This window comes from Parasteatoda tepidariorum, chromosome 8, assembly GCF_982258835.1.
Source record: "Parasteatoda tepidariorum strain Cologne lab strain chromosome 8, Ptep-v5.0, whole genome shotgun sequence".
NCBI classification, from domain to species: domain Eukaryota; kingdom Metazoa; phylum Arthropoda; class Arachnida; order Araneae; family Theridiidae; genus Parasteatoda; species Parasteatoda tepidariorum.
Window position 1 is genome coordinate 92,961,208 of NC_141762.1, and position 27,836 is coordinate 92,989,043.

Sequence of the window (27,836 nt, forward strand, 5' to 3'; positions counted from 1 at the left end):
GTTACCGTTAATGACCAAAATCAAAAGAATGTCGACTTTCACCGGTGAAAGTCGGCTATTAAGAATTTTGACTTAACTTTTATTTTCTGGTCAAAGATTCTTTACATTGGATTGAATGTAGAGGTGAGTAAGCAAAGGAGTGGCGTACATTTTTGAAGCAATACCTGCGTCTTAAATATGTCACATTTAAAAATAAATTAAAATCAATACAACTACATTAAAACTTAGGCAACTCGGATACAATCAAAATAAAATGAAACCTCTTAAGTTGACCATCTGCCTGAGTCGATCATAATGATAAATTGACTAAAATAATAGATATATAAATAACTTTATTATATCCTTTATAGATAACTTATTCTATATAAAAATTATCAAGACTGCTGTTATTCAAAATAGAACGCAACTGCTGTCACAAATTACAGGTTGCACAAATTTTGCTTTAAATTAAGTAATTAATATTTAAATAAATTTCTGAAAGCTTATATCATGGTCTTTCAAAATGCCTTATTTTTTTCCTGAAATTGTAGGGGTGGAAATATAATGAGGATAAATCTTAAAATTTTAGACGCACTGTAAAACAGAGTACAAAAATTCGGCCTTTTATTTAATCCACCACTTTTTCAGATTGCTATGTTTAGGGAACTATTCAAATCAACAAATTAGTTGCAAGCATCTGTTCGGGAAATAAATATCATTAAATTAAATCTGAGCTAGAAAAATTTTATGTCAATACTCCGTTGCAAGTTTTTTTTTTCAAAAAAAAAAAAAAAAAAAAAAAAGACCATTGCGGTATAGGATTTAAGTAATCATCCGCGATTTCGTATAGTTCCGTTTTATTTTGTTATCAAATTATACCTTTAAAACAATTTAAAAGTTAAGCATCTCAGACAGAAATTTAATTCGTGCTTTCTTTTACGATAGATATCATAGAATTATTAAAAAAAAAAAAAAGGTTATAGTTATGTAGTCTTATTAAAATCCTAGATTTGAATTCATAATTCGATAAATAAGGAGAATATTCGTTCTTGGAAGAAGAAAAAAACAACTGCATGACGTTGCAAGAGCATTGAATTTGATTGGGTCACTCAAAATGACGCTTCGTATGCTGACTTGCTTTTAACGAATCAAAATGCAAGATGGGTATTTTTACTTTTGTTTCGCTGTAGAAGAAAATCATCAGCTTGAAACAATATTTATTAATTTATTCATGCGAACAGAAAGTATTATTTAAATATAATACAACTCTTTCATTTTATGGAAAACAAAACAATAGTTTTTATTCAGTAAGTGTTGTTTTCCACATTTCACACGATTTAAGAAAGCAAGCTTAAAGAAGGCTGTGTAACTTCGTTTTAAGAGTTGGCGATGTTGATATATGTTCGCGTGGGGTGCTTGGCATCCATTTGGCGTGCACTAATATGAAAACGGGCTCTCTCCATAGGTATAATAGTTTTTTCTTAACTTGTAACAGAGTATACTAGTGTTTCAGCTTAGTTCACTCACAATATACCAAATGATCTATACATTTACAACCTTATGTACATTTCACAATGCACCATTTCTTTAAAAACCGTAAATTAAAAAAAAAAAATTAAAACAAGTTTTATATATTTGAACAAAACATTTTAGCCATTAATCAATTATTTGTAATGCAGTGCCATAATTAATTCCAATAATGAGCTGCACAGGGCTGTTAAAATGTCCATTGAATAAAAGTTAGGGCCTCTATAGTCAAGGTTTGTCTCGGTCGCATTGATTACAGGATGCTCCTGGATACAGAACTGGCTGCCCAACGTCCTTCTCCACAGTTGAAGATTCTGCCGATCTTGAAGTGAGGGCGTAAGCAGGAACGCCTGGCGCCCCGACGGGTGGCATTCCCGCCGCTGATGCTGGAGGTGGGTACGCCCCCGGGTCGGTGAGGGCGGGCAAGGAGGCGGCGGCCGCGGCTGCAGCAGCGGCCGCCGGAGGCAGGGGCACTCCTGCTTGGTTCATAAAGGAGATGATGCGCCGCATTTCCTCCAGGGCATTGGCCTGCATCAGGATGTAGTTCTTGGCAAGGAGAAGAGTGGCTATTTTGCTCAATTTGCGGACGGAGGGTGAGTGGGCGTAGGGGATGACAGACCGGAGCTCGTCCAGGGCGTCATTCAAGTCGTGCATTCGGCGCCGCTCCCGGGCGTTGATGCTCAGCCGGACGGATTTGGCATGGCGGCATTGTTTTTTGTTGCCACTGGAGCTTCCACCCAGGAGAGAACTGTGACCATTGCCATTGTAGTCACCGTTGTCTTTGGAATCGTGATTCAGAGATCCTAAAGTAAATAAATAAATAAAATTTTAAAAAAACGAAGCCTTTTAATTGGTTCGAATAAGCAAGTAAAATTGTCAGTCTTCAAAAGTAAATTATTAAGAAAATAATTCATAACAATTTGGTAAAATTTAAAATCTCGTTAAAAAATATTTATTTAAGGTCTGGTTTCTTAGGACAAGCGCCTTATCTGGGCGTCAGCGTGACGTCAACGTCACGCTGACGCCAACAAAATACTGGTTTGTTAGCTCAAGGCCTGGTTTCTTAGAACTAACGCCTTATCTGGGCGTCAGCGGAAAGTTGACGTAGATCTGACGCCAAAAAAATACTTTTTTGTTAGCTCAGCGTGAGCAGTCGGTCCAACGCAGACATTATCTCTCATTGCGCATGCGTTAATAACGTAAACAAATATTTATTTTGAATTTGTATTGATTTTGTTATTGTCAACCAGTGTTTTAGAGAACAAATAATGACTTTGTTCAAGAAAAAACACATTATAGCTGAGCTAAATGAAGAGTGCTATGTTTAATGAAGAAGCTATGTTTAATGTCAAAATCAAAATCTTGGCTGATTTCAATGTGCTGTTGGATGTTGTCCGCCATTGCTTCTGTGGTTAACGTCACGCTGTAATCCAACTGCAGTTGAGTTGGACGGCAATTGAAGCTCAAGATAAGCGTTCGATGACGTATACTATCAAACTCACAAATAAACCAATCAGAGGTTAGCGCTGATTTCCAGCTGACGCCGACGTTTAGGACGACAGGCTAAGAAACCAGGCCTTTAGGTACACGATCGAAGCTAAATAAGGTAGATAAAGCACAAATAATGGTACGAAACAGACATACAACAGTTTTGGTGCTGTAATGAAGAACTTTTATCACAGTCGAAACACAGAAGTTTCGACATTGAGGAATTGTTTTAGTGATATTATTACCATTCTCTAGTTCCGATTCTGAAGAACTTAGCTCAGATTCGAAACATAGAACCATCAAAGCTAAATAACGTAGATAAAGCACAAATAATCGCACGAAACAGACATACAACAGTTTGGGTTCTATAATAAAGAACCTTTATCACAGTCGCTACACAGAAATTTCGACATTGAGAAATTGTTGTTGTGACATTATTGCCATTCTCCAGTTTCGATTCCGAAGAAATTACCCCAGAATCGAAACATAGAAGTTTCAACACTAAGGATATTTTTGTGGAATTTTCACTCTGAGCAAGGTTTTTAATCACAGAACCGAAACTATAATATGCCAGTTTTTGTGGTTTTGCTCGTGCTCGATTCGCGTTGTTTAGCTTAATTCGCTAATAGCGCAAACTATACACTTTCTTCATTTCAAAATGTACCGTGTTTCTAATTATCTATTCAATTTGAGCTTGTAACAGTGTTGTTAGAGTTTAGCATAGACATACTTCTATAATTTGAGAGCCACTAACATTTGAGATCCTTTACAAAATTTTAAATGATGTATGAATTAAAAGCAATGTCTTCTAAAATTATTTAAGTGAAAAAATTTGAGAAGTAGATTTTGTAATAATAATTAAAGATTTTGGAAAACAATTATTTAATCTTTCAATGTTTAACATTGCAGTGATGCGGACAGTGCTTTAATGAGAAGAGTTGCAGAACATTTAAATTAAATAAGTAATTTGTTCTGTTAACTATTACTTTAATTGTAAAAATAATCGGATTGCCATGCTTTTAATTTTAAAAAAAAATGAGTCGAATTGCTCAATAGACGATTTGAACGTTTAATTCACAAAAGCTCACTTGAAACTTAAAATAGTACATGTAAATATATTCGAAGCTTAAGTACTAACTTTGATAACTTTTTTTAATATAACTCATAATATAATTTTAATCATCAATTAAATATTTAATTTTTCAATGTTTAACTATCTATATTGCAGTGGTTTAAGCAATGCTTTAATGCGAAAAGTTGCAGGCACATTTGAATTAAATGAGTAATTTGTTTTTGTTAACTATTATTTTAATTTTAAAAATAATCCAATCGCTATGATTTTAGATTTTAATTTTAAACAAATGAGTCAAATTGCTCAATAGACGATTTGAACGTCTAATTCACAACCTGATGAAACACTTATTTCAAATACTCAAAAAATTTAAGAATTTGATGATTTTTGTAACTTCCAAAAGCTCACTTGAAATTTAAATATTGAAATAGTACATGTAAATGTATACGAAATTTAAGTACTTATTTTGATAATCTTTCTTAATATAACTACTGTGTCTTCTCGAACCTTGTTCAAAAAACCTTATGTCAAAAAAAAAAAAAAATCTCTTTGTTATCTATTCCCCTATTGTTAATTTGAATTACTATGTCGAAGAGTTTCTTCTCAAAACCTTGTTAAGTCGAATTTTTTTCGAAATAGAAAATGAAATTTTTTTAGAAAAATATTCGAGATATCGACATCGAGAGTATACTGTATTTATGTATTTTTTTAATCAAAAGCTTGTTTAATAATAATTATGAAACAATAATGTTCAAATATAATGATTTTGACTCATTTTTTCGTTTAGAACTATCAATTCCTGTGGTGTTGCAGGAATTATTAAAAATATATGAATATTTCTTAAGATTCTATTGTTGGTTACACAAATACTGAATTATAGTTTATGAATTAAAACGTTTAAATAAAAGACAGACAGATTATTTAAATATTGACATAGTATGTGAGGATCTTAGTACTCATGAATAAATCAATTATTTATCTTGATTTGGATTTCAATTGAATTGAATGTAGGGTTTAATGTGCACAAAGTCCACAGGACACGCTGCGCCAAACAAATGATTTTAAAATAAATCTTATGTAAATGTATAATACAAATTTTTCTTATTAAAAATCACACGGAATTTATAAAACAGAATACAATGAAACAGACGTATTCAAAAGTGAACAAGATAAAATTTAAATATAGTTAAGCAGCACAAAACAATTGCATTCAAAGCTGAATAAAATCAGATAAAATTATAAATAGGATAAAACAGTTATATACAGTATAAACGACCAATTGGATTTGGATTTCAAAATTTTTTAAACAAGACCAAAATAGTCAAATTTTCATTTAACTGCATTGATCGTGTTTTTGTTAAAACTAACAAACTTTCAAATAAAATGGAAATATTAAAAAAAATGACTTAACCACTATCCTGTCATTTGCAAGTTAAATAATAATTAAATGATAACAACCTACTCGTATTTAAAAATAATACCATGACAACATTAAATTGTGATAAGCCACATAGTTACATTACCCCGCATACAAATTTAATTAGTTTTGTTCAACAATGTCAGAATTTTATATTTTAAACTTAATAAGATAATGAACAGTTTTAGATAAAAAAAAAATATACCTAAAATTGGTTAGATAACTAATAAAATTTTATTGTTAATCCAAAGAAAAGAAAAGTTATTTAACTCGTTGTAGTCAGTTAATTAACGTCCTTTTAGTAAGTTATTAATTTCCTAGTATTAGAACACATCTTTACATTATTGTATATCCCTTATTTTTAAGATTTTTAACGGCAAAATTTTGTGTCCCACTAATAATACATACAAGAAATAGAAGCACGCTATATATGTAAATGAAGTGACGTTGTTTAAACATCTAATTAATGGCTAACACTAACTGATAGAAACAAAACCTGCCTCCCCCACGCAACGCAGCAAAACATAACAGTAATTCCTTAAAATTATTCCACTGTACAAATGTCCAATTAGATGCTTTTAGCAAAACAAAAAAAAAATTTCCTCATTTTGCTTAGTTAAATTTTAGTGTCCTACAATTAGAACATGTTTTTTTAATTAATTTAGTAATTGGTAGAAAGTTAAAATATTTCCTATTTATATATAGTGCAGTATATCTAACCAGTAATTTTTTTTATCATTCGTAATTCATAAGGCAATAAAATATAGAATACTACATAGTTATGAACATTTTTACTACCGCCTGTGAATTGAAGATCATTTAAACAGCGGAATAAAAAAAAATTATTAAGTATGGAAACATACTGATAACTTAACTGATAATAAACAAAATATGTACTCATATATACATAACATTACTCGTAATAAAAATAAACCTTATGTTTCACCCAACAATTTTAGTAACTTCAACATTTTATTAACTTTTAGTATCTTCATAATAATAATCATAATTCTTCCTCAAATAAAAATTTAAGTTTTTCCGAAAAATCATTGTGGAAATTTAATGTGTACACTAATTCTTTACTTTTCAATGCATAATTATTTTTGTCTTACTTTTAAAGATAAAATTATCACTGTTGTATTTAGACTTATAGCTAACTATCATTACTTTTCTTATATTTCATGACTCAACTTTTTAGAGTAATATTTTAGAACATATTTTAAACTTTTTAGAGCATATTTCGTTCTGAAATTGCTGAAATCTCGAAAGATTTTTCGAAAGTCGATTCAACAAGTCAACAAAGAAAATTTTCGTTTTAGCTGCTTTTTATTAAATAATTACAATTTTTTCTCATATAAAACTAAAATTAATTAATTAAATTTAATTGCGGAATTAATATTTAAAAAAAACTGTATAAACATCAAGTGTCATCCACTTCAAGATTAAAAACATTTATTTACTAGAAAAGTATAAATTTGGTGACGCTAACCACACCTCAGAGATGCCAACTTGCTCCGGACAGCAAATATGTATTTTAAAGTGGTAGTATATCAATTGTGATTCTTAGTTTAGTAAATTCAATTTGGTAGATTTTTATCCACCACTCGTAGGCATATATAATTCACTACTTTATAGTACTTCTACCTTTCAAAAAGCAAGCAAAAATCGTCAAATACAGGGCTCGAAAAACCGCCCGTCCTCGGCGGTCAAAAATTCCCAGCGGACAACAAATTTCTCGAATTCAGCGTCCGCACGGACGGCCATTTTCACGTTAATGTTCGTGATACATTTTCAATTTTTGTTATCCTACAAGAGTCTAGCGCCTCACTTCCAAAATGACCCTTTAATCTCGAAATACAGCAACATACTGCGCATGGTGGAATTGATGTTTTCTCTGTCTGGGAGTACTGCAGCGGTTGAAAGGGGCTTTTCAGCAATGAACTTACAAAAAAAAAACACACATTACTTACTGGTCTTAAACAAGAAGCGTTAAACGCATTTATGAACATCTACCTAAATGGAAAACCTCTTTCAGATTTCTGTGCCCTCTGTAAATCATTGGCTTGATTGTGGAACTGGCAAACGTCATATTTGACTCATTTAAAAAACGCAGTACCATCGGATAAATTGACATGATAATTGACAGATAACTTAACCTTTGTTATTTAAATTATTTCATCAAAGAAATAAATTATTTCATAATAGAAATACTTGGTTTTACTATTAGTAACCTAGTATTTCTTTTATTACTGTATAATGTAATCCTAGTATTTGTAATCCTAGTAACTACTAATTCATTGCGCAATTTATATAAATGTTTGTAATAAATAAGAGAAAATTATATTTTTATTTATTTATAAGCGACGGGTTAGTTTCAAATGAGGACGGGTACATTGTTGGACATGCCGTCCTCGGGGACGGTTAAATTTCTGAGTTTTTTCGAGCCCTGGTCAAATATTTGCAAAATTTACTTTGTAGTTATTTACCGTATTTTAATTATTTTGGCGTGTCCGGAGCAGTTGGCATCTCTGACACCTGCTACCACGTAATGTTCTTTATGGAATTTATCTGACACAGCGAATATAAAATATTTAAATGTGCGCAGTAAACTATTTTTTTTTGTTCAAATAGTTATAAATTATCACCGATAAATTATAAATTACAAGTTAGAAATTATCCCCGATATAATAGTTATAAGTTAGAAATTATCGCCGATTTTATCTTTGAAATATGTAGAAAACTGAATAGCTTGTAGTAAAATTTAAAACAATGACTAACTCTTAACCAATCAGAAAATAAATTCTATTTCGTTTTTCGCTCATGCCTATTTAATGAATGAAATAATATTTGAAAAAACTGTATAAACATCAAGCTACTAAAAGTTTGAAAAAAATGTATTTGTAACTTGAGTGGATGAATAAAAAGTATTTTATCAAAGATTGAATATTTGAACAAGATATATAGGGAGAGTGTGAACTAATAGTAGGAATTGAAAGAAGAACTGTATTAACATCAAGTATCATCCACTACAAGTATAAACAGAAATGAATTTGAACTTGAGTGGATGAATAAAAAGTATTTTATTAACGATTGAATATTTGAACAAGATATAGGGAGAGTGTGAACTAATAGTAGGAATTGAATAAAATTATCATTGTTGTATTTAGACTTATAGTCAACTATCATTGCATGCATATTTAATAGTAGTTATTCCTATTTCATGACTCTACTTTTTAAAGTAATATTTTAGAATATGTTTTTCTACTTTTTAGAGCATATTTAGTTCTGAACTTGCTATCTCAAAATATTTTTAGTGTCTCTTCAAGTTTGAGATATCAAGAGTATCTATCTATCTATATTATATAAAACGCTAATACGTACGTATGTATGTATCAATAAAACCGATGATATTTCTTTTCTCGCGCTGGCAACAGTTTTCATTTTTAATTGATTGGATTCGGCGCGCAAGAGCACGTAGTGAGCAACCAGATAACAATAACCAGAGTGAGCATTATCAGGTTGTTCAATTCAGATTCATGCACTAAAAACTAATGATGATATTTAATTTAAACTCAATTAGGAATTAATTAATTAATTGAAGTGAGAATGCTTTAAAAGGCCGCTGTTGAATTGATATTTTTCTACTGGGAGCTACCTTAACGTCTAAAAAACGTTTAAGTGTTTGTATTGAATGCATTGAATTTTTTTATATTTCGCCTTTACTTATGCATTGAATTTTCACGCTTTAAAATGCAGAATATTAGTGAAGCAATATTTGATAATTTATTTTGCTAATATGTTTCTTATTTAGCTATATATGTTTTGATTTTTTCACCATGTACAATCTAAATAGCTAATATACTTTTTTAAAAGCCAATAAGAACATTGGTAGAATTCTTCTACATAAGTACAATACTATGTCTTTGATGATAAAATACTATGTCTTTGATGATAATCTATTATGTCTTTGTGCTAGAACATTGTGTTCATTGGCGAGGTACGTATGCATCAATAAAATCGATGATATTTCTTTTCTCGCGTTGGCAACAGTTTTCATTTTTAATTAATATGCTTCGGCGCGCAAGAGCACATAGTGAGCATCATATGGATAATCTATATTATATAAAACGCTAATACGTTTTGATTGATAGGCTTCGGCGCGCAAGAGCACGTAGTGAGCATCATATGTCTAATCGGGTGAATTCTCACCGAATTATCAAAATTATCTTCATCGAAGCCGATGCTTTACATCCGGCGTTCAGTACTATTTCATATAGTTTTACAACACATGGCTTTAGCCCTCTGGTGGGAAAGACTTTAAAACAAAACTTACAACAGTTACTTTTCTCAACAATTGAAATTTAGAATAGTGTGATTAAGAAAAATATGTGAACTGTTTGCAATTTCAAATTAATATTGAAATGCACAGGTTTAGAATTTTCTACAGTGAAAAGTTTTCGGAACTTCAGTGTTCAAAAAAGTATACAAAAGCTAGACGTTAAGAGCGTATCTAATGAGCGAGCAGGGGGCGAAGCCTCCTAGTACTTTATGTATTAAGCTTAAAAACTACCAAAATGTGGTATGGCAGAAACCTTGATATAAAAATTCCAAACGGGACCCTTCCCATGAAGCAATGCAAAAGGAACTGCTTAAGCAATTCTGGATACTTTGTTTGTCTAGCTTTCTGTGATACCTATAATTTAAAAATAATTCTACGTGGGAATTACATTTGAAAGAAATATTTCATAGAATTTTCCTGAATACCCATTTATAAATTTTAGTGTTTAAAGTCGCAACAGTTTAGTTCTAATTCCAACATAAAACCAAAGAAAGATGATAGAAAGCAGGATGATCTTCGTTAATATCTCCTGCGATAATAATGAAGCGTCATTAAAAATAAAGACCCAGAGAGCAAAATAAGGTTTATTTACCCTCAGCAAAAACCATTTAATGTAAACCTAAAAATGTTTTCCATGCTGTTTACGTGTAAATCTTAAAACGAGATCTGTGGCAATCTGCTCTATTCTACGCACATTACCCCAATCAAAAACCTTGGAAAACAACCTTCGATATAAAAACCTTAAATCGTGATTGTTTTAGAGGTTTCCAAGCGTGAAAGAATCCTTGAATAAAGCTAGTCTTAAGGTGAAAATAATCTTAAATTTAGGTAATTATAAGGTTTCTTTTCGCAACGTTTCGTATGCTCAGATAAAATCCACCTTGTCATGAAATTTTAATGGATAATGCAGTTTGATCCTATCGTCGTCTGTGACGTCAGCTAAAACGTCATTATGGACCTAAGTGACAATATTTTTTAAAAAAAACTTTAAAAATAATTTTTAATCCCTTTAGGATGAAAGGTTTTAAAATGCTGGTATCTGGGGTGTAGTTTTAAAGTATCACTCTACGTGCTTATTTTAATAACATGATTAAAACTAACACTTAGAACAATTTATAGGATTAGTTCCCTTTTAACTTCTGCCCTACTTACAGTTCAGATTGTTTCAGATATTCTTTGAAAGATTAAGAAAATAATTATCATTTAGAAATTACTTAGTTGTCTTACTTGATCACGTATCTTATATAAATGAGGAATAATTCTTACGTTCCACTTATGCGGATATCTTACGTTCTAATGATCAAATTCTCACGTACTAAAATCCAATCTTAATGGTTCAAAAGATTAACTTTAGACAGGCTAACAACGAATTAAAGTACAAAATCAAGCCCACAAATGTACTTTCTCTAAATAAACATGCCTCTCATCGGCGGATTGATATTTTTGATCATCAAAAAAGAGGGGAAAAAGAAGCGCAAACTGAAAAATATGATTAAAAGTTTGAGCCCTATAAGGAATGAACATTTTTAAATCATTATAAACTTACGTAATTTTAAATAACGAAATACAAAACGTAAAAGAAACCGGTTGAATAGTTTCTTAATTATAAAAATATCGTAATTTCAAAGTTTTAACTTCCATGAACTATCGTCACTTACGAGCCTGGAGGGCCCACGTAGACACCCCAAACTTATAGAAGAAATCAAAGCCATTTGGAATACATGTAACTACAATATAAATTGGATTAAGGCACACTCAGGCATTTAAGGTAATGAAGAGGCTGACTGGGTTGCTAAGAAAGCCACTAAGCTTGGCCAGATTCACTTTGAGACCCCGGGTGAAAAATATCAAATTAAATCTTATATTAAGAACATCACTTTCAACCACTGGAAAGATGACTGGAAGTTTAGTTGCAAGGGAAAACAAAAGTATAAATTTGTTCAAGACCCTAGTATAAAGCCCCTGCAGGCAAATTTTTACTTAAACCAGCTCCTTACTGGCTACGGAGTGTTCGGGACCTATCAACAAAAATATTTTAGAAAATCAGCTTCGAGTAATTACTGTGGAGTGAGACAGGACATTAAACATCTCATTAAGCACTGTCCAGGATTCCGAGCACGTCGTGGAACCCACATGAATGATTATGAAGAGGAACACCACTTCTTTGCTACATTGACCTGCAGGAAAATTGCGATTCAAATAATAAAACACACCCTCGAGGACATTTTAGTCCCTGATCAATTGATCCCAGCCATAAACCAACAATAGAACATGTCATCTTGATTTTATACTGATCAACTTTCATCAACTGTTCAATGATGTTTGCTGAAATTTTAGATTTTGTTACATAAAATTCTATAATTTAAAGTGATGTAAAAATGTTATGTAAAATCTACTTATACAATCTTTTTCAAACATAATTTAAATAGTAATAAATTATTAATAGTCTCATAATATTATTTTTTGATAGATTAGCTTTGTAATTGTGTTTCAATAGGCTTAAAATGTGTCATGATATATAAAGAAAGAAGTGAAATAAAGGGTTCCAAACTTTCGACCAAACTAAATTATTAGGACCATATTTCATATATTGCTGCAACCCTTCGATTTTCAACGATTCGTCGAAAGAAAGGTATACTTCTTTTTATTTTATTTTATAACGGTCGTTGAACAGCCGACCCAATTTTTGGTTTACGACTACATATGAACTCCGTAACCTTGTAAATTTGAATCCAATCCAGAAGACAAGGGAGCTACTGGGTGAAGTATTGGGAGAAATTTGCCGTCGTGGAGGACTTTTTGATGGAACTAACTCGCACTTGCGTTACATGGGGAGGAAAAACACGAAACCTCAGTTAGCTTGATGACAAGGAGATTCTAACCCATGGTCCATCTACCACTGAGAATATTTCAAGTCAGCACTGTAGTCGGTGTAGATTCGTATCGATCAGCCATCGCAGCGATCGAACCCGGTATGCTTTGTCAAAAAAAGGTTTTAGTATTTATCATACCTTAATAATAATGAATGAACATATTTAAAAGTCAACCCTTAAGGTCACTAAGATTGACATTTAGTATACAAAAACCCGTTCTTCAGTGTAACAGTTATTCTGAGTTATATCTTTAATAGAATACATTTTAATCACTAATATTTATTACCCATACATTAGTCTAGAGCATTTTGTGAACCATTTTTATAAAATGAAGGTTTTTCATTTAATGCAAAACAATATATTTATTCACTTCGCTTATATACTGCATACGTATATGGCCTTATATCTCCCCTTAATATTTAACCCATAGTATTCAATCTCGCTCAGGCATTATACTATAACGTACTATAGTACCATACCAAAGAAATTTTTTTTGTTGAAAAATTAAGGGGCTTACAACATGGCACTATATTTAAGTATGTATGTATAGTCCCTGATCAAATTATTAAACGCACCATAAGATTCTATGTAAAATCTTAATTAGCAGGTGATATTATACAGCTTTATTGTTCTTTACGCGGCTGAAACCGGTTTGCACTTGTTTACGTTCGTGTATCAATTGGTTAACATTGCAATGCAATGAGTTAAAATTAAATACAAACAGTATTGCCTATAAACTCGTGCAAAACATGTCATTATTAAAAAACTACAATGCGTCTAATAATTTGATCTAATTATTGCAACGTAAGAATGTAATACTTGATATAATAAATATTCTATATTTATATTATATATCCCCTAATTTAATCTATTGATACACGAAAGTAAACAAATGCAAGTCGGTATTAGTCTCGTAAAGAAAATAAAGCTGCATAGTATCACTTGATAATTAAGATTTTACTTAGAATCTTATAGAGCGTCTAACAATTTGGCCAGGGACTGTATATATTTAATAGTGTGTTATATAGCATTGAAATGATGAAGTTGGTGCTCATATACTGTATATATATGGCCCTATATCTCCCCTTAAAATTAAACCATAATAAAATCATTTATACATATAGTTTGGTACCTAATTGTTAAGAGGGGTAAAAATGTGCACCCAGGGAAGGTTCGGCAAAGAAGTTTCTTCTAGTATCAAAAATCATCCCATACAATAAAAAATGGCAAAATTTTCATAACCTGTCTATCTTGTATGTTGATCAGAGAAATAAGTCAAAGTTGTCTTGCAATGTCATGTTTAAACTTTTCAAATGATCAGAAGAATCATAAAATTTAAAATTATGTAAAAAAAAGAAGAAAAAAAACATTAATAAAAAAAACTTTAATAATAATTACGTTTATCTTTTTTTTTTTTTTTTTTTTTTTTTGCATTGGTAACAGATACGAATAAAAACGCGAATAACATGATATATGAATAAAATGAAGAAAAAAAAACCTATAAATACAAGAAGAAGAAAAGAATACTTATCCACACTTTAGAAGTTCAATGAATTAGAACACTTTAGAAGTAAAATTGAAAAAAAAAAGTGAGTGGTTTGGGGAAACAATTAGGCTAACGCCTACAAAATAAAAAGTGTTAACTATGCTCTTCAACGTCAAAATACTTTTGTCACAAAATTTGTAACTACGTACTGTATAATACGTCAGCTGACAATATTACAGAAACAAAAAGGATGTTCGATCACAAAAAAAAGTGGATTTTATATCGAACACTTTGCAATGAGTTTCAGTCGACTGGTAGGCGCATCTTTTTGCCGGAATTAAATTGAATGTAGGGTTTGATGGCACAAGGTGCACAAAAGGACATGCTGCGCCAAACATTCGGTTTCAAAACGAATTAAAGGTGGAAAGCATCCTGCTATTTTTCTTACTAGATTTTCACACAACATAACAAGAGTATTCAAAACTGAGTAAAATCAGCTAAAATAAAAATACTATTAAACAAGACGAAACAGGATAAAAAATCAGTTAAAAGTGTACATAGACTGAAACAGTTATAATCTTTTTGCCAGAGCAAATGGTTAAACTTATTTAATTATTAATTAGCAGAAATTTCAGTAAATACAATGATCATAATACTTTTTTCCCTGAAACATCGAATAATTTCAGATTTTGACTATTCGAATATTTTTGAATTAATCGTAAATATTTTTTACGAATATTTAAAAAATGAAACAAAAAGTTTCCAAGAAAAAAAATATGGTGATTTTCTAGTTGGCATTGCATGACATTTAATATTAATATGTAGACAATTCTTGTAAAATTGTGACATTAATGAAAAATTTACAAATTAGGCTTAAGATAAAAATCCCCCCCCCCCCCATTAATTTCATGACATTCTAACACGCGTTCCAAGTACTGCCAACGAAAGTTTCCAAGAAAAAAAAGTAAAACAAAAAAGTTTCCAAGAAAAAAGAATTATGGCAATTTTCTAGTTGACATAGCAGGACATTTAATATTAATATGCAGGCGATTCTTGTAAAATTGTGACATTACTGAAAAATGTAACAAATTAGGCTTAAGATAAAATTTTTATTTCCCCCCATTAATTTCATGACATTCTAACACGCATTCCAAGTACTGCCAACAAAATTTTCCAAGAAAAAAAGTAAAACAAAAAGTTTCCAAGAAAAAAGAATTATAGCGATTTTCTAGTTGACATTGCAGGACATTTAATATTAATATGCAGGCGATTCTAGTAAAATTGTGACATTAATAAAAAATGTAACAAACTAGGCTTAAGAAATTTTTTTTTATTTCCCCCCATTAATTTCATGACATTCTAACACGCGTTCCAAGTACTGCCAACAAAAGTTTCCAAGAAAAAAAGTAAAACAAAAAGTTTCCAAGAAAAAAGAATTATGGCAATTTTCTAGTTGAGATTGCAGGACATTTAATATTAATATGCAGGCGATTCTAGTAAAATTGTGACATTAATGAAAAATTTAACAAATTAGGCTTAAGATAAAAATTTTAATTCCCCCCATTAATTTCATGACATTCTAACACGCGTTCCAAGTACTGCCAACGAAAGTTTCCAAGAAAAAAAAGCAAAACAAAGTCTCCAAGAAAAAAGAATGATGGCAATTTTTTAGTTGACATTGCATGACATTTAATATTAATATGCAGACAACTCTTGTAAAATTGTGACATTAATGAAAAATTTAACAAATTAGGCTTAAGAATTTTTTTATTTATTTTCTCCCCATTAATTTCATGACATTCTAACGCGTTCTAAAACGACATCTCATCGAACGAATTCGGTTTATTTATGACAACATAATATTTTCGTATCTCTGTTTTCCCTTTCACGTCATTAACCCAAAACACAATAAATGGCTGAACAACATTCGATCGACATTCGGAGCAAGCGGTCTGCCACCTTCAATCACTTTAACCAACCCTCCTTCCTTGTTCGAAGGGCGTAGGGGGCGATCGGCGAAATGTCAAGCCGACGGAAGGGCAACTTAATTTTGTGCCCGGGCGCTGATTGCCGGGTGGTAAGAGTGCTCGGGTAGAAACTTATTTACCAGCGGCTCACTTAACAAAATCAATGCCTTTCATTTCATTAGGCAATACCGCTTGCTCCCGAAACCTCCCACTTCACCCGCTCGACTTGCCGGATTAGGGTTCGTCTGCAAATTGAATCTACTCTCCTTTATGAAGCATTCGGATTCTTTTTATCTTTATTACGTAATTAAAAGGAGGAAATGTATCCAATCAGATTTATAACTAACTGCATTAAAGATTTTTCTTTTTTTTTTTTTATTTATTTTTATTTCCTTTAGTTAGAAAAATATTAAAATCTCAATTATCTAGTATGCAGAGATTGTGTTTAACTCAAAATAAATCTTTAAAAGAAGTTTTTTAAGCCTTTAATCTTCAAAATAAATCTTCAAAATCTTTAAAACTTACATGAGAGTTCTTTACTGGATACGATACACACATGCATACTAAAGAGACGGGCTCGTTTATTGAATAAAATTATCACTAACATTTTTTACTACTTTTAAACAAACACTTGATTCAGTTATTAAGCGTAAATTTGATTGAACGTTGGTTTTTATGTCACAAGGTCCAAACAAGGACATGCTGTTCCAAACAACACATTTTGCAGATCAAAGGTAAAATGCATACTACACTTACTTTCATTAAACATTGACAAAATGGTACAGGAACAAATGTGATAATGAAATAAAATCAGTTTAAATTGTTAATTCAATAAAATTTTATGAAATAGGTAAAATGGTACAAAGGTAAGAATATACTTACAAACGTAATCAAAATCATGGATAGATTAAAATTTACACCGAAGAGCCATTACATTATGACCACCCTCCATCTATAACAATGGGCTCGCCCAGGTTTTCATGGTTTCTCGCCCAGGAACAATGTTTTCAAGGGGCACATTAGGACCTATAATCCTCACAGAACAATCCCTGACGACTGTAAGCTACTGGAACATAGTTGCAGACCAGGTTCACCCATTCATGACAACAGTTTTTCCTGCGGGGAGTGGTGTTTACCAACAGGATAATGCACCATCTCATAAGGGGTCGAATCGTCATGGATTGGTTCGAGGAACATTCCAGTGACTTTCAAGTCATGTCTTGGCCCCCGAATTCACCTGACCCTAATCCAATAGAGCATTTGTGGTCCTACTTGGAAAACCAAATTCGTGCTGCCCCGCTACCCCCTCACAATGTGAGGGAATTGCAGGACCAGTTGGTGAGCGCTTGGAATAAGATACCTCAGACTACCTATCAGCACCTTGTGGAATCAATGCCCCGGCGGGTGCTAGCAGTTTTGAGGGCTAAAGGTTGTCCTACATGTTATTAGCAGGGTGGTCATAATGTAATGGCTCTTCGGTGTATATACACCCTTGTGCAAATTAATTGAAACAAACTCAATAAATTCAGAAAACTAAGAGAAAATGCTATTTTATTTAAATTTATACAAACTCAAAAATTCTTAGTACATAATATGATCTCCACGACACTTTATTAACATTTGGACACGATTCGGCATGGATTTCACTAATATTTTACAGTCATTTATAATATTTGTGTCCTTGTACCACACATGAATTAACGCCGTGATTAGCTTCTCCATAGTTGTACAGTTCATATTTAATAGGCGATTCTTGCATATGGCCCAGAGATTCTCAATTGGGTTGATATCCGGAGAGTTCCCTAGCCATTCCAATGTCTCAATTTGATTCTCAGACATGAATTTCTTGACAATTTTGGACGTATGGCAAGGAGCTAAATCCTGTTGAAAAATCCCTGTTCCATCAGGGTATCGTTTTTTCAACTCTGGAACAACTTTTTTACCCAGAATAGTACTGTACTGCTCAGAACGCATCATACCGTCAATAGGCTGCAAAGGTCCAACCCCATTGTAACCAAAACAACCCCAAAACATATTCTTTAAAAAAACACGAAAGAAAAAGTTTGTTTCAATTAATTTGCACAAGGGTGTACAACTTAAAACGCCAATAGCACGTAAATATGCAAAAATGTTAGGATGATAGGTATCACCTATCGAATCCTTTATAGATAAAATAGAGCTACTAAAATATATAAGGCGATGTTGGTTAAAACGCGAGCAAATGATTAAAATGTGATGAATCGAAAGTAAAACATCACAAGTGTTGCATTGAGGAGGAGGTTCCCCAAACAACATGTGTAGATGAGTCAGTCTTGTATGTCAGATTCACAGTCGGGTAAGTTAAACTTATTACGTATAGAAAATTTAAAAGTTATAAAAAATGAGATCTGCTACCTTTTTTTTTGTTTGGTGCTTTGTGAGGCTAGCAGTAATTGTAAAATGACTTTTAATGAGCTTAAAATTTTGATTTACTATTTGTTTTAGTCATCTTAGAGTTTCAGTCGGTTCTACGTGAAAGAAATGCAAATAGAATATAAGTGTGGTGAACTCACGGAGTTCAAGTGAGAGAGATTTTATTAAGTGATTCTATTAAGTGTAAGATTCTAGTGAGAGATTCTATTAAGTCTGGTAGTAAAAAATAATATTCGTAGTATCGTGGATGCTTGCAAACTGACGCGAAGCTCTCTATTATATCGTATTTCTTTTTTGTTAAAGTACGTTCTAACAGAAACGGTAATCAATAAATGCGTTTTATTCATATATATGCAAGGCTGTAGTGATAAATTTAAATGTGAGGAAACTCTAGTTTTTTTTACAGATATTTAAATCTTCATAAAGAAATATGTTTACTTAATAACGATCTTAAATACTTAGTGCACTTCGTTTTATTTTTTAATTCTAAGAAAACCAAATTTCTGCTTATTCAATTCCTACTATTAATTCACACTCTCCCTATTATCTTGTTCAAATTTTCAATCGTTAATAAAATACTTTTTATTCATCCACTAAAGTACAAATGGATTTTTTTAAAACTTGTAGTGGCTTGATGTTTATACAGTTTTTTTCAAATATTAATTCATTAAATAGGGATGAGCGAAAAACGAAATGGAGTTTATTTTCTGATTGGTTAAGAGTTAGTCATTGTTTTAAATTTTACTACAAGCTATTCAGTTTTCTACATATTTCAAAGATAAAATCGGTGATAATTTCTAACTTACAGCTCTCTATTATATCGTAACAAAACAAACACAACAAAAAAACAGTTTACTGCGCACATTTAAATATTTTATATTCGCTGTGTCAGATAAATTCAATAAAGAACATTACGTGGTAGCGCGTGTGGTCACCAAATTTATACTTTTATAGTTATCTGATATCACGCGTCTTTTTTTTCTTCCAATTCCTACTACATACCTGCCAACTTTTACGCATTTGGCGTAAAATTTTATTTTTACATTTAAAGTGGTAGTAAATATAAACTAAATTTTTAAATGATTTTGATCACCACTATTTTTAAAAAACTTACGCATATATATTATTATGCGTTACTCTCAACTAATTCAGCTCAAGTTTTTCCAATTACAATGTATTTCGTTGCTTAAAATTGAAATTTTAATACCACTGGGAAAAATCATAATCGAAGGAATTAAAAGTTGGCAGGTATGCTACTACATACCTGCCAACATTCACTCTTTTCGAGAATGGATTTTTCAAGTGGTAGTAAAACAATTAACGAAAAACTATCTTCCTCAAAAATATATTTATGTTTTGATCAGGTTGAAATTCGCTATTGTAAGGAATAATATGCTTTTATATATTTGCTGTAATTATTTATATGTAGTGGTGGTCAAACTGATTTAAAACTATTATTATAATTCAAAAAGTTTAGTGAAATAACATGAATTTCGCTAGCACTTTAAATATGAGAATAAAATCTTCCGCGAAAACCGGAAGAGTTGGCAGCTATGCTACTATTAGCACACTCTCTTCCTATATATCTTGTTCAAATTTTCAATCGTTAATAAAATATGTTTTATTCATCCACTCAAATTCAAATACATTTTTTAAACTTGTAGTGGATGACACTTGATGTAGTGGATGACATCAAATTTAGAGAAAAATTTTAACTACTTAATAAAAAGTAACTAAAATAAAAAATTTCTTTGTTGATCTAAGTATGAATTGGCTTTAATTTTTTTATAATATTACTTGTTTTATTCATTTTCAGTTACAAGCATGCATTACACCTAAAACAATTTTATCATTAGAGAAGATATAGTCTCGTGACTTCAAATTTAATTGTCGGACATAAAAATAGGCTTAAGACTATTAATGATAAAACGAGGAAAAAAGTTCTTCTTAATTGATTTTAAAATAAAGTATTTATTTTTTTTATAAATACGTTTATAATTGTCTTATTTACTTTATCTAGGAAGTCAGGGTTCCGCTGAAAGAAGTTAGTTAATTCGCAAATTAGGGTTCCAATTGACGAAAGAAAATTGGGAACCTCAGCCTGCCTTAGGTAAAATAGGTAATGCTTTAGGCATTATAGAGAAGAAATAATTCTTGGTGTTTACAAAAGGAATAAATTATTATAAATTTTTTTTTTTAAATCAATAAACAAACAGGTTTAAACATTTGAAAAAATTAAAACATGTTTAGTTTCAACTTTTTTTAATACTGTATAATGTTTATGAAACTGTTGTTTGATTACTTTTCAAAATGTAAGGAAAAAAAAACTTGTCTTTTTCACTTTTTTGTATCTGTTAAAAGTTAACGATATAATCTATCGCCATAAGCCTATGGGAGAACACCATTCTTTCGCATTCCACCATATTACAAATCATGAGAAAAAAATAACATTAAACACTAATAAATAATCAAAGTATTAACATAGGCCAGGAAAGCCTGGTTGGTAGGACGCTGGGTTCGTATTCGTGAGAACGTGAGTTCGAATCCAGATGGCAGAAGAATTCCCATGTAATAAATGGTGACTGGCGTATGTTAAATCTATCGGGGTCACAAAGTCCTCCATATTAAGTTCCCATAACAAATCAATACCTCAGGGAATACTGAATTGGAGATTGATCGTTCACTACTTCAGGTCAAAATTACGATTTTCTGATGAATGGAGTATGATTGGCATCTCCCTGTAAAACGGGCTGTGACGTGTGAGTGGCTTAAGTGATATTCTTGGCATTGGCATGTTAATTAATGTTGAGTTGAATGTAAAGCTTAGTAGTACAAGATCCAATGGTGGATATTTAATTAATTAGCGTATTCAAGGATAGACGTTAAAATCATTAAGATTGAGTTCTAGTTTGTTGTCCAAACACTAAATTGTGAAATCAAATCATTAGATCAATAGTTACTCTAGGTATTCGCTTTTCTGCTTTGTACATAATTTTACTTTGTTTCATAAAATTTACGATTTAAACTGGAGAACATAGGGATTACAGTGAAAAAAGTTATTGCTCTAGAACCAGGCATTAATGTAATAAACAAGAACGTTGCCCAGTCTGTTTACCTTTTTTCTCTAACTACATACCAAGTATAAAAATATTACCAGTAAATTAAATTAAATGTTCAGGAATATTAGTTTTAAAATGAATTCTTAATACTTTATATACTAAAAAGTTTTAATTAGCAAAATTACATTAGTGCGTGTTATAAATAGAAGAGCTTTTATTAAAAAAATATAAAATTCAATTTTATAAAAAAATACAATTTTCTTATAAAATATAAAAGATACTGAATCAAGAATAATTAAAAAAATATATATTTTATAAAGAAAATGATTTCTATGGACTTGGCCAATGGGTTGGTTGCTCTGCACTAAAAACTAAAATTAGTAATTTTTTTCCGGGTAAGAAGAAGTTGACAAAGAAGAAAACTGTTAGTGGGAATAATTGATCAGGTGCAATTTCATCCTGTAATCCTCTTAAAAAAATCTTTAGTCGGAAAGATAATAAAGATTGCGAGGGCATTCATGAAAACACTTAGAAAATGGTCAGTATTTTTTTTAATGATGAGGAGAATACTACTTTCAATCCAGGTATTAAAATTTTTTTTAAAAAAGACGGCTTAACACTATAGTAAAAGAGCTACATAATATACGAAAAATTAGGAAACTCTGCCAGTGGCTAGTGACCAATTGTGGCATTTTTAGCAATGGCCATTTTTAAAAAAAATTTTAAATTTTAAACAAATAAAAAAACTTCTCAAAAATGTGTTTTAGATTAACATGGTTCATTTCTAAAATGACGAAAAATAGAAAAGCAAGCTTGAAATAAAGTGATCTAGTTAACTAATTTGTAATTCTGGAGCAATAGCCAAAAATAACTATAAAGGACCCTTTACTTTGGTATTGATTACAGGTTTTCAGATTTTATTAATCAAGACTCTTGGTTTATTTTACAATTATTTTATGTCTGTACTAAATCAAAATAATAAAATCCAATGCCAGTAAAATAAAATCCAATGTCCTTCAAGAAAAAGAAAAGATTATCTTGAGATTTATTACCCATGATGAAAGAATGCCCCTCGTGTGCCTCTAGGGTCATAAAATGACTTTCAGAATATATTAAAATACTCATAATTCCTTACCAAATTAAAGAACAATGCTAAAATATACATGGGGTGCATTTTTGGCGAAAAATGGGGCTTCCGACAGGCGATTGACAGACAATTTTACGATCACCATTTATTATTATAGTACTTAGCTGCCCTATGATCGGTGGTAACCGCTAAATTTGCCTAATACCACATAAGCGGTTCAAAACAAAAAACCCTTGTGAACGTAAGTGTAACTCTTATTTTTGAAAATTGCGTCCTTTTGAGCCGTGATGGCTGAGGAGATAGAGCGTTTGCCTTCCAATAAGGTGAATCGGGTTAGAATCCCAGCGATGGCTGGTCCATACGAATTCCGCATCCGACTTGCACAGTGCTGACGTAAAATATCCTCATTGGTAGACGGATCTTGAGTTCCCCTTGCCGTCAAACTAACAGTGGGAGGTCTTCCTCTCCATGTAACGCAAATGCGGATTAGTTCCATCAAAAAGTCTACCACGAAGGCAAATTTCTCCCAATACTTGATCTAGGAGTTCCCTTGTCTTCTGGATTAGGTTCAAAATTACAAGGTTACGGAGTTGAACATTGCTAGACGTAAACCCGAAAAATTGGGTTAGCTGTTCAACGACGGTTATAAAACAAAATTGCGTCCTTTATGGGGTGTTAAACCTACACTTGAAAGTAGAGACGCTCTTAAAAAATTTAATGCACTTATGGTTACACAGTGCCTGCGAGCTACATTTAAATAAATGTAGTTCGCAAAAAACAGAAGAACTAATAAAAACTTGGGGCTGTAAAAAATAAATAAATAATAATGTGGCCTTCCGATTGACAAACGCTGAAAGAATTATTACTTACAGGGATTTCATTAATGATTATAAGCAATAAAAAAAGTATAAAGTAATAAGCACCATTAAGAGAGCTGTTGATGAACTGGGAAATAAGATAATGACTCACATTACAAACGCCAACAAATTTACATAAGAAAATCTGACTTTCTGAAAATCTGACTGAAAAAATTATGCATTAAATTGCACCAGTTAAGTACAATCTATGATAGTGTCTCCCAGAGCCCACTAGTATCAGCTTCCAGGTTACTAATTTTAATTTTTCTGAAATTATATAAATATGCTGTGTCTTCGCTTTGAAATAAATATACTTTTTTATTAGATATTTCAAGTAGTTTTTTACTGTTTTAAAACTAAACACAACTAATATTAACGCAACTAATTTTGTTCTTGGTGACTGAAATTTTAGCACCCAATATTTAGACACTTAGCATTGTTAAAGTGAGCTCTTTATTTTTTTCCCCCTTGTTAAGTGTCTTCTAAAGAATAAGCATTGATTTTTTTTTTTTAGATATTTTCAAACAGTTTTAGTTTTAAAGAGTTTGACAATGTCTAGTTTTTAGTGAATCCATCCATATAGTAGTAATTCAGGGGGCGTAGCCAAATCTTAGAACAAAAAATAAGCACCTTTTAAGTACTTTTTATGCACTAAAAATATTTTTAAACTCCATATACAATAACAAATTGCAAAAAAAAAAAAATACAAAAATAAGACATTACATGATCATGATAAAATAATTAGTTTCTGAGATAAAAAACTCTTTTTCTTGATTATATTAGCCACCACAAAAATATTGAGAGATTTTTTTGGTTTGATTTCAAAGGGTGGAAAATGAAGCCTGAAATGGAGAATATCTTGCAAAATACAGCAGACTTGCACGCGTGAGAGCAAGAATCTCATCGAACCCAATTCAGTATACGCACATGTGGACCTGCAAATATTTGATCAAACATGTAAAATGATTGACGCTTTCATACGCTATGGACCAACGGAACGCCGAAATGGATTGTGGCTGAATGAATTGTGAAAGCGTTGAAAAGAACATGTGAAAAGCAAAATGTGAAAACCATGCTTTTGCATAATTCGTGGCGAAAATCGACACGGGAAAATCAAAAAGGGAAAAATTAAGCACTTTATCAAAACAACCAATAAAAAAGCACCTTTAAGGGCTTTTCAAAATCGAAAATAAGCTCCTTTAAAGCACTTTTTAAAAGCGCTACAATGACAAAAAGTTATTACTGACGATTCCGCACTTAAGAGCATGCCATACCGAGAGAGAAAATTTCCGTCGCAAATTCTCTTTCTCCTTCATAAATAATTTAAAAGAAAGAAAAAGTAAGTTCAGGATGATCCCCCCATAGAGTAAATCATGATGTTTCAATTGCTGGAAAAAAAAATACTTCAAAATATTAAAATGCAAACAAATTATTAGAAGAGAAATTCTCCTTTGCGCAATCCTAAAGTTATCATCTCATCATTTGTTTTCATTTGTATATTTTGAAATTTTCTTTTCAGTATTTGAAACTTCATCGCTTTGTCTAAACTGACTTTTTCTACACTTTAAATTAGTAATGAAGGGGAAAGATAATTCGCGACTAAAATTTTCTCCGGCGGTATGGCATCCTCTTAAAAATTATATTTTGACCTGAAGTTTTCTTTACATATCAAAACCGGTTTTTCCATGTTATTGGATAGATAAATAGTGTATAGGGGAGAAATATTCTCCAGTGGGTTAAGAGACAGGAAAGTACAGTCACTGGTCAAATTATTAAACGCACTGTAAGATTCTATGTAAAATCTTAATTATCAGGTGTTATTCTACAACTTTAGTGTTTTTACGCGACTGAAACCGGTTTACACTTGTTTATGTTCTTGTATCACTTGGGGTGAACATTGTAATACAATACGTTAAAAATAAATTCAAATGGGAAGTATATGAAAAATCTCCTGAATAAAAACCCATTACATGTACGTTTAATTATAAGAGTATGGCATATAAACTCGTGAAAAACATGTAATTATTAAAACACTACAGAGCATTTAATAATTTGGTCTAATTATTATAATATATTAATATAATACCTGATATAATAAATATGTTATATTTATATAAAATATCGTCTAATATATACAATGGTCGACTTTATATTATTTATCGTCTAATTTCCCTAATTTATACACGAACGTAAACAAGTACAAACCGGTTTCAGTCATGTAAAAACACTAAAGCTGTATAGTATCGCCTGATAATTAAGATTTTACATAGAATCTTACAGTGCGTCGAATAATTTGGGCAGAGACTGTAAACATTTGTCTATCAGTGTCATTTTAAATTAACACGGAAATACATCCGGGTTCGGTTAAAAAAAAAAGAAGAAAAGACAAAAACAGATTAAAAAATAAACTTACCACCATGCCCATTCGAGTCTCTAGGCGAGCATTCGTCATCCGTGCTGGCCGGAGGATGTTCGTCTGCCGTATCTTGACCATCCGTATTGCCCGTATCACTAGGTGAGGATGGAGAGTTACCAACCACCCCCATACCTGAGGTGGGAGAGGGTGACCGACAAGGTATAGCTGACACTTCATGGTAATTGCCCAGGTGAAAAGGTCCTCCGAAGTCCGGCATCATTTGAGGGGGCATGGAGCAGGACCTGTCACCCCTCATGGACAGAGCGGGTGGCGGTGGAAACAGGTGACTGGGTAAACCGTAACCGAAGTTCGAATTCATGATGGGTCTAAAACCAGCAGCAGATTCCATTTTGAAAATGTTCGAATATTAACTTTTTACCAAGTATGGATTCTCGCAAATGAATCACGAGATATTTTATATAATCTTTAAAAGTATAATTCTCAAACAATTCAATAGCTAAGCTGCTTATAATTAGCTATTAGTGACTATATCTTTCCTACTATTAGTGATAAATATATCAAGTTAATTTTGTAAGCACTTCCGGTTTATTTGTAGTAGAGTTATTATTTATGGTGAAAGAGGCTCTTGACATTCAACACTAACAAATATTACAGATGACGTAAATTAGAAGACGGAAAAACTACATCGAGGATCAAAGTCGCATAATCTTTTCTTAATCATTTTGATAGAGATAATTGCACGATTCTTAATAGAGATAATTGCACGATTAGCAAGACAATATTAATCAGAAGAACGAAAAACAACACACATTGCTAAGTTGGCACGTGCATTTCTAACGGAGAGCATCAAGAGGAAAATCTCTGTTACGCAGGGATGAGGATCGCTCCGGAGATGCTGAAGATGACTCCTCCTCTTGGAATGAATGGCTGGCAGATGAGAGGCCGGTTTTGCGAAAGTAGCATCCGGGGTGGGTTGTGGGCGGGGCTTGTCATGCACTTGGCTTTTAAGCGAAAGCTTTGTCGTGATATTCGTAATTTTATTTTAAATCCCCCTTTGAGCTTTTAAAAGGATTTTAAGCAAAGATGAAAAGATAATTAAAATTTTTATAAGCGAGAGAAGTTGAATGCATCCTGATAATTCAATTACGTCTTGAATATAAATGTGCATAATTCAATATTTAAATCGAGATATAAGAGAAACTTCAGTCGACGATGTTACTTGTGAATGCACGTTTTGTATAAATATATACATATCGTAACTAAAAAAAAAGATTAGAAGTGCTTTCAAAAAGATTTCAGGACAAAGATGATTAAAATTTTATAAGCAAGATAAGTTGAATAAAATCTTAATTCAATGCAAGTGATATATATATATATATATATATATATATATATATATATATATATATATATATATATATATATATATATATATATATATATATATGCGTCATAGACTTAATTAAAAATTAGAATCTTTGCTCATGTCCATTGGCGTAGTTTTGGGGGACAAAAGCCCTTCCGAAATTAAACATTGCTTGATTGATGAACTATGTACGATAAGTAGGATATAGTTATAAAAAAGTTTTCTTTATTAATTTCTAGTAATTTAAATGTTTAGAAAATTCGAAAAAATGTTAGAGTCAAAAATACAGAAAGAACATTGAAAAAATAAAACTTATTATTATTCTTAATTTTTCCAGTTATTTTCTCTTTTCTTTTTATCCTTTTTGTCTTTGTGTTATATATATATATGCTTATGTCACTGTTATCTTGCCTAACAGGATAAGTCTGGTTTTTTTTCTATTCAGTAAGATAATTTTCAGGCTTATTGAAATCAGTTCATATGTGCTCAGGATACTTAAAAAATGTACGAAGATTTTTTCTAAGTTTAAT

General features: G+C 31.5%; 1 protein-coding gene across 1 annotated transcript; it reads right to left on the reverse strand.

Annotated features, from left to right (window-relative positions):
- Positions 1–769: 769 nt before the first annotated feature.
- Positions 770–26,861, reverse strand: Oli (basic helix-loop-helix family member olig). Its single transcript, XM_016053657.4, has 2 exons — positions 25,977–26,861; positions 770–2,309 (listed from the first exon to the last, which is right to left on the reverse strand). Exons 1-2 carry the CDS (start codon positions 26,326–26,328, stop codon positions 1,735–1,737), a joined length of 927 nt encoding a protein of 308 aa, XP_015909143.1. The 5' UTR covers positions 26,329–26,861; the 3' UTR covers positions 770–1,734.
- Positions 26,862–27,836: the final 975 nt, after the last annotated feature.

Bases quoted from the DNA above. Each gene is read 5' to 3' on its own strand.
- Oli (XM_016053657.4), bottom strand. From the start codon at position 26,328: ATGGAATCTGCTGCTGGTTTTAGACCCATCATGAATTCGAACTTCGGT. The intron at 2,310-25,976 runs GTAAGTTTATTT...TATTTACTTTAG, and splicing joins AGACTCGAATGGGCATGGTG to GATCTCTGAATCACGATTCC.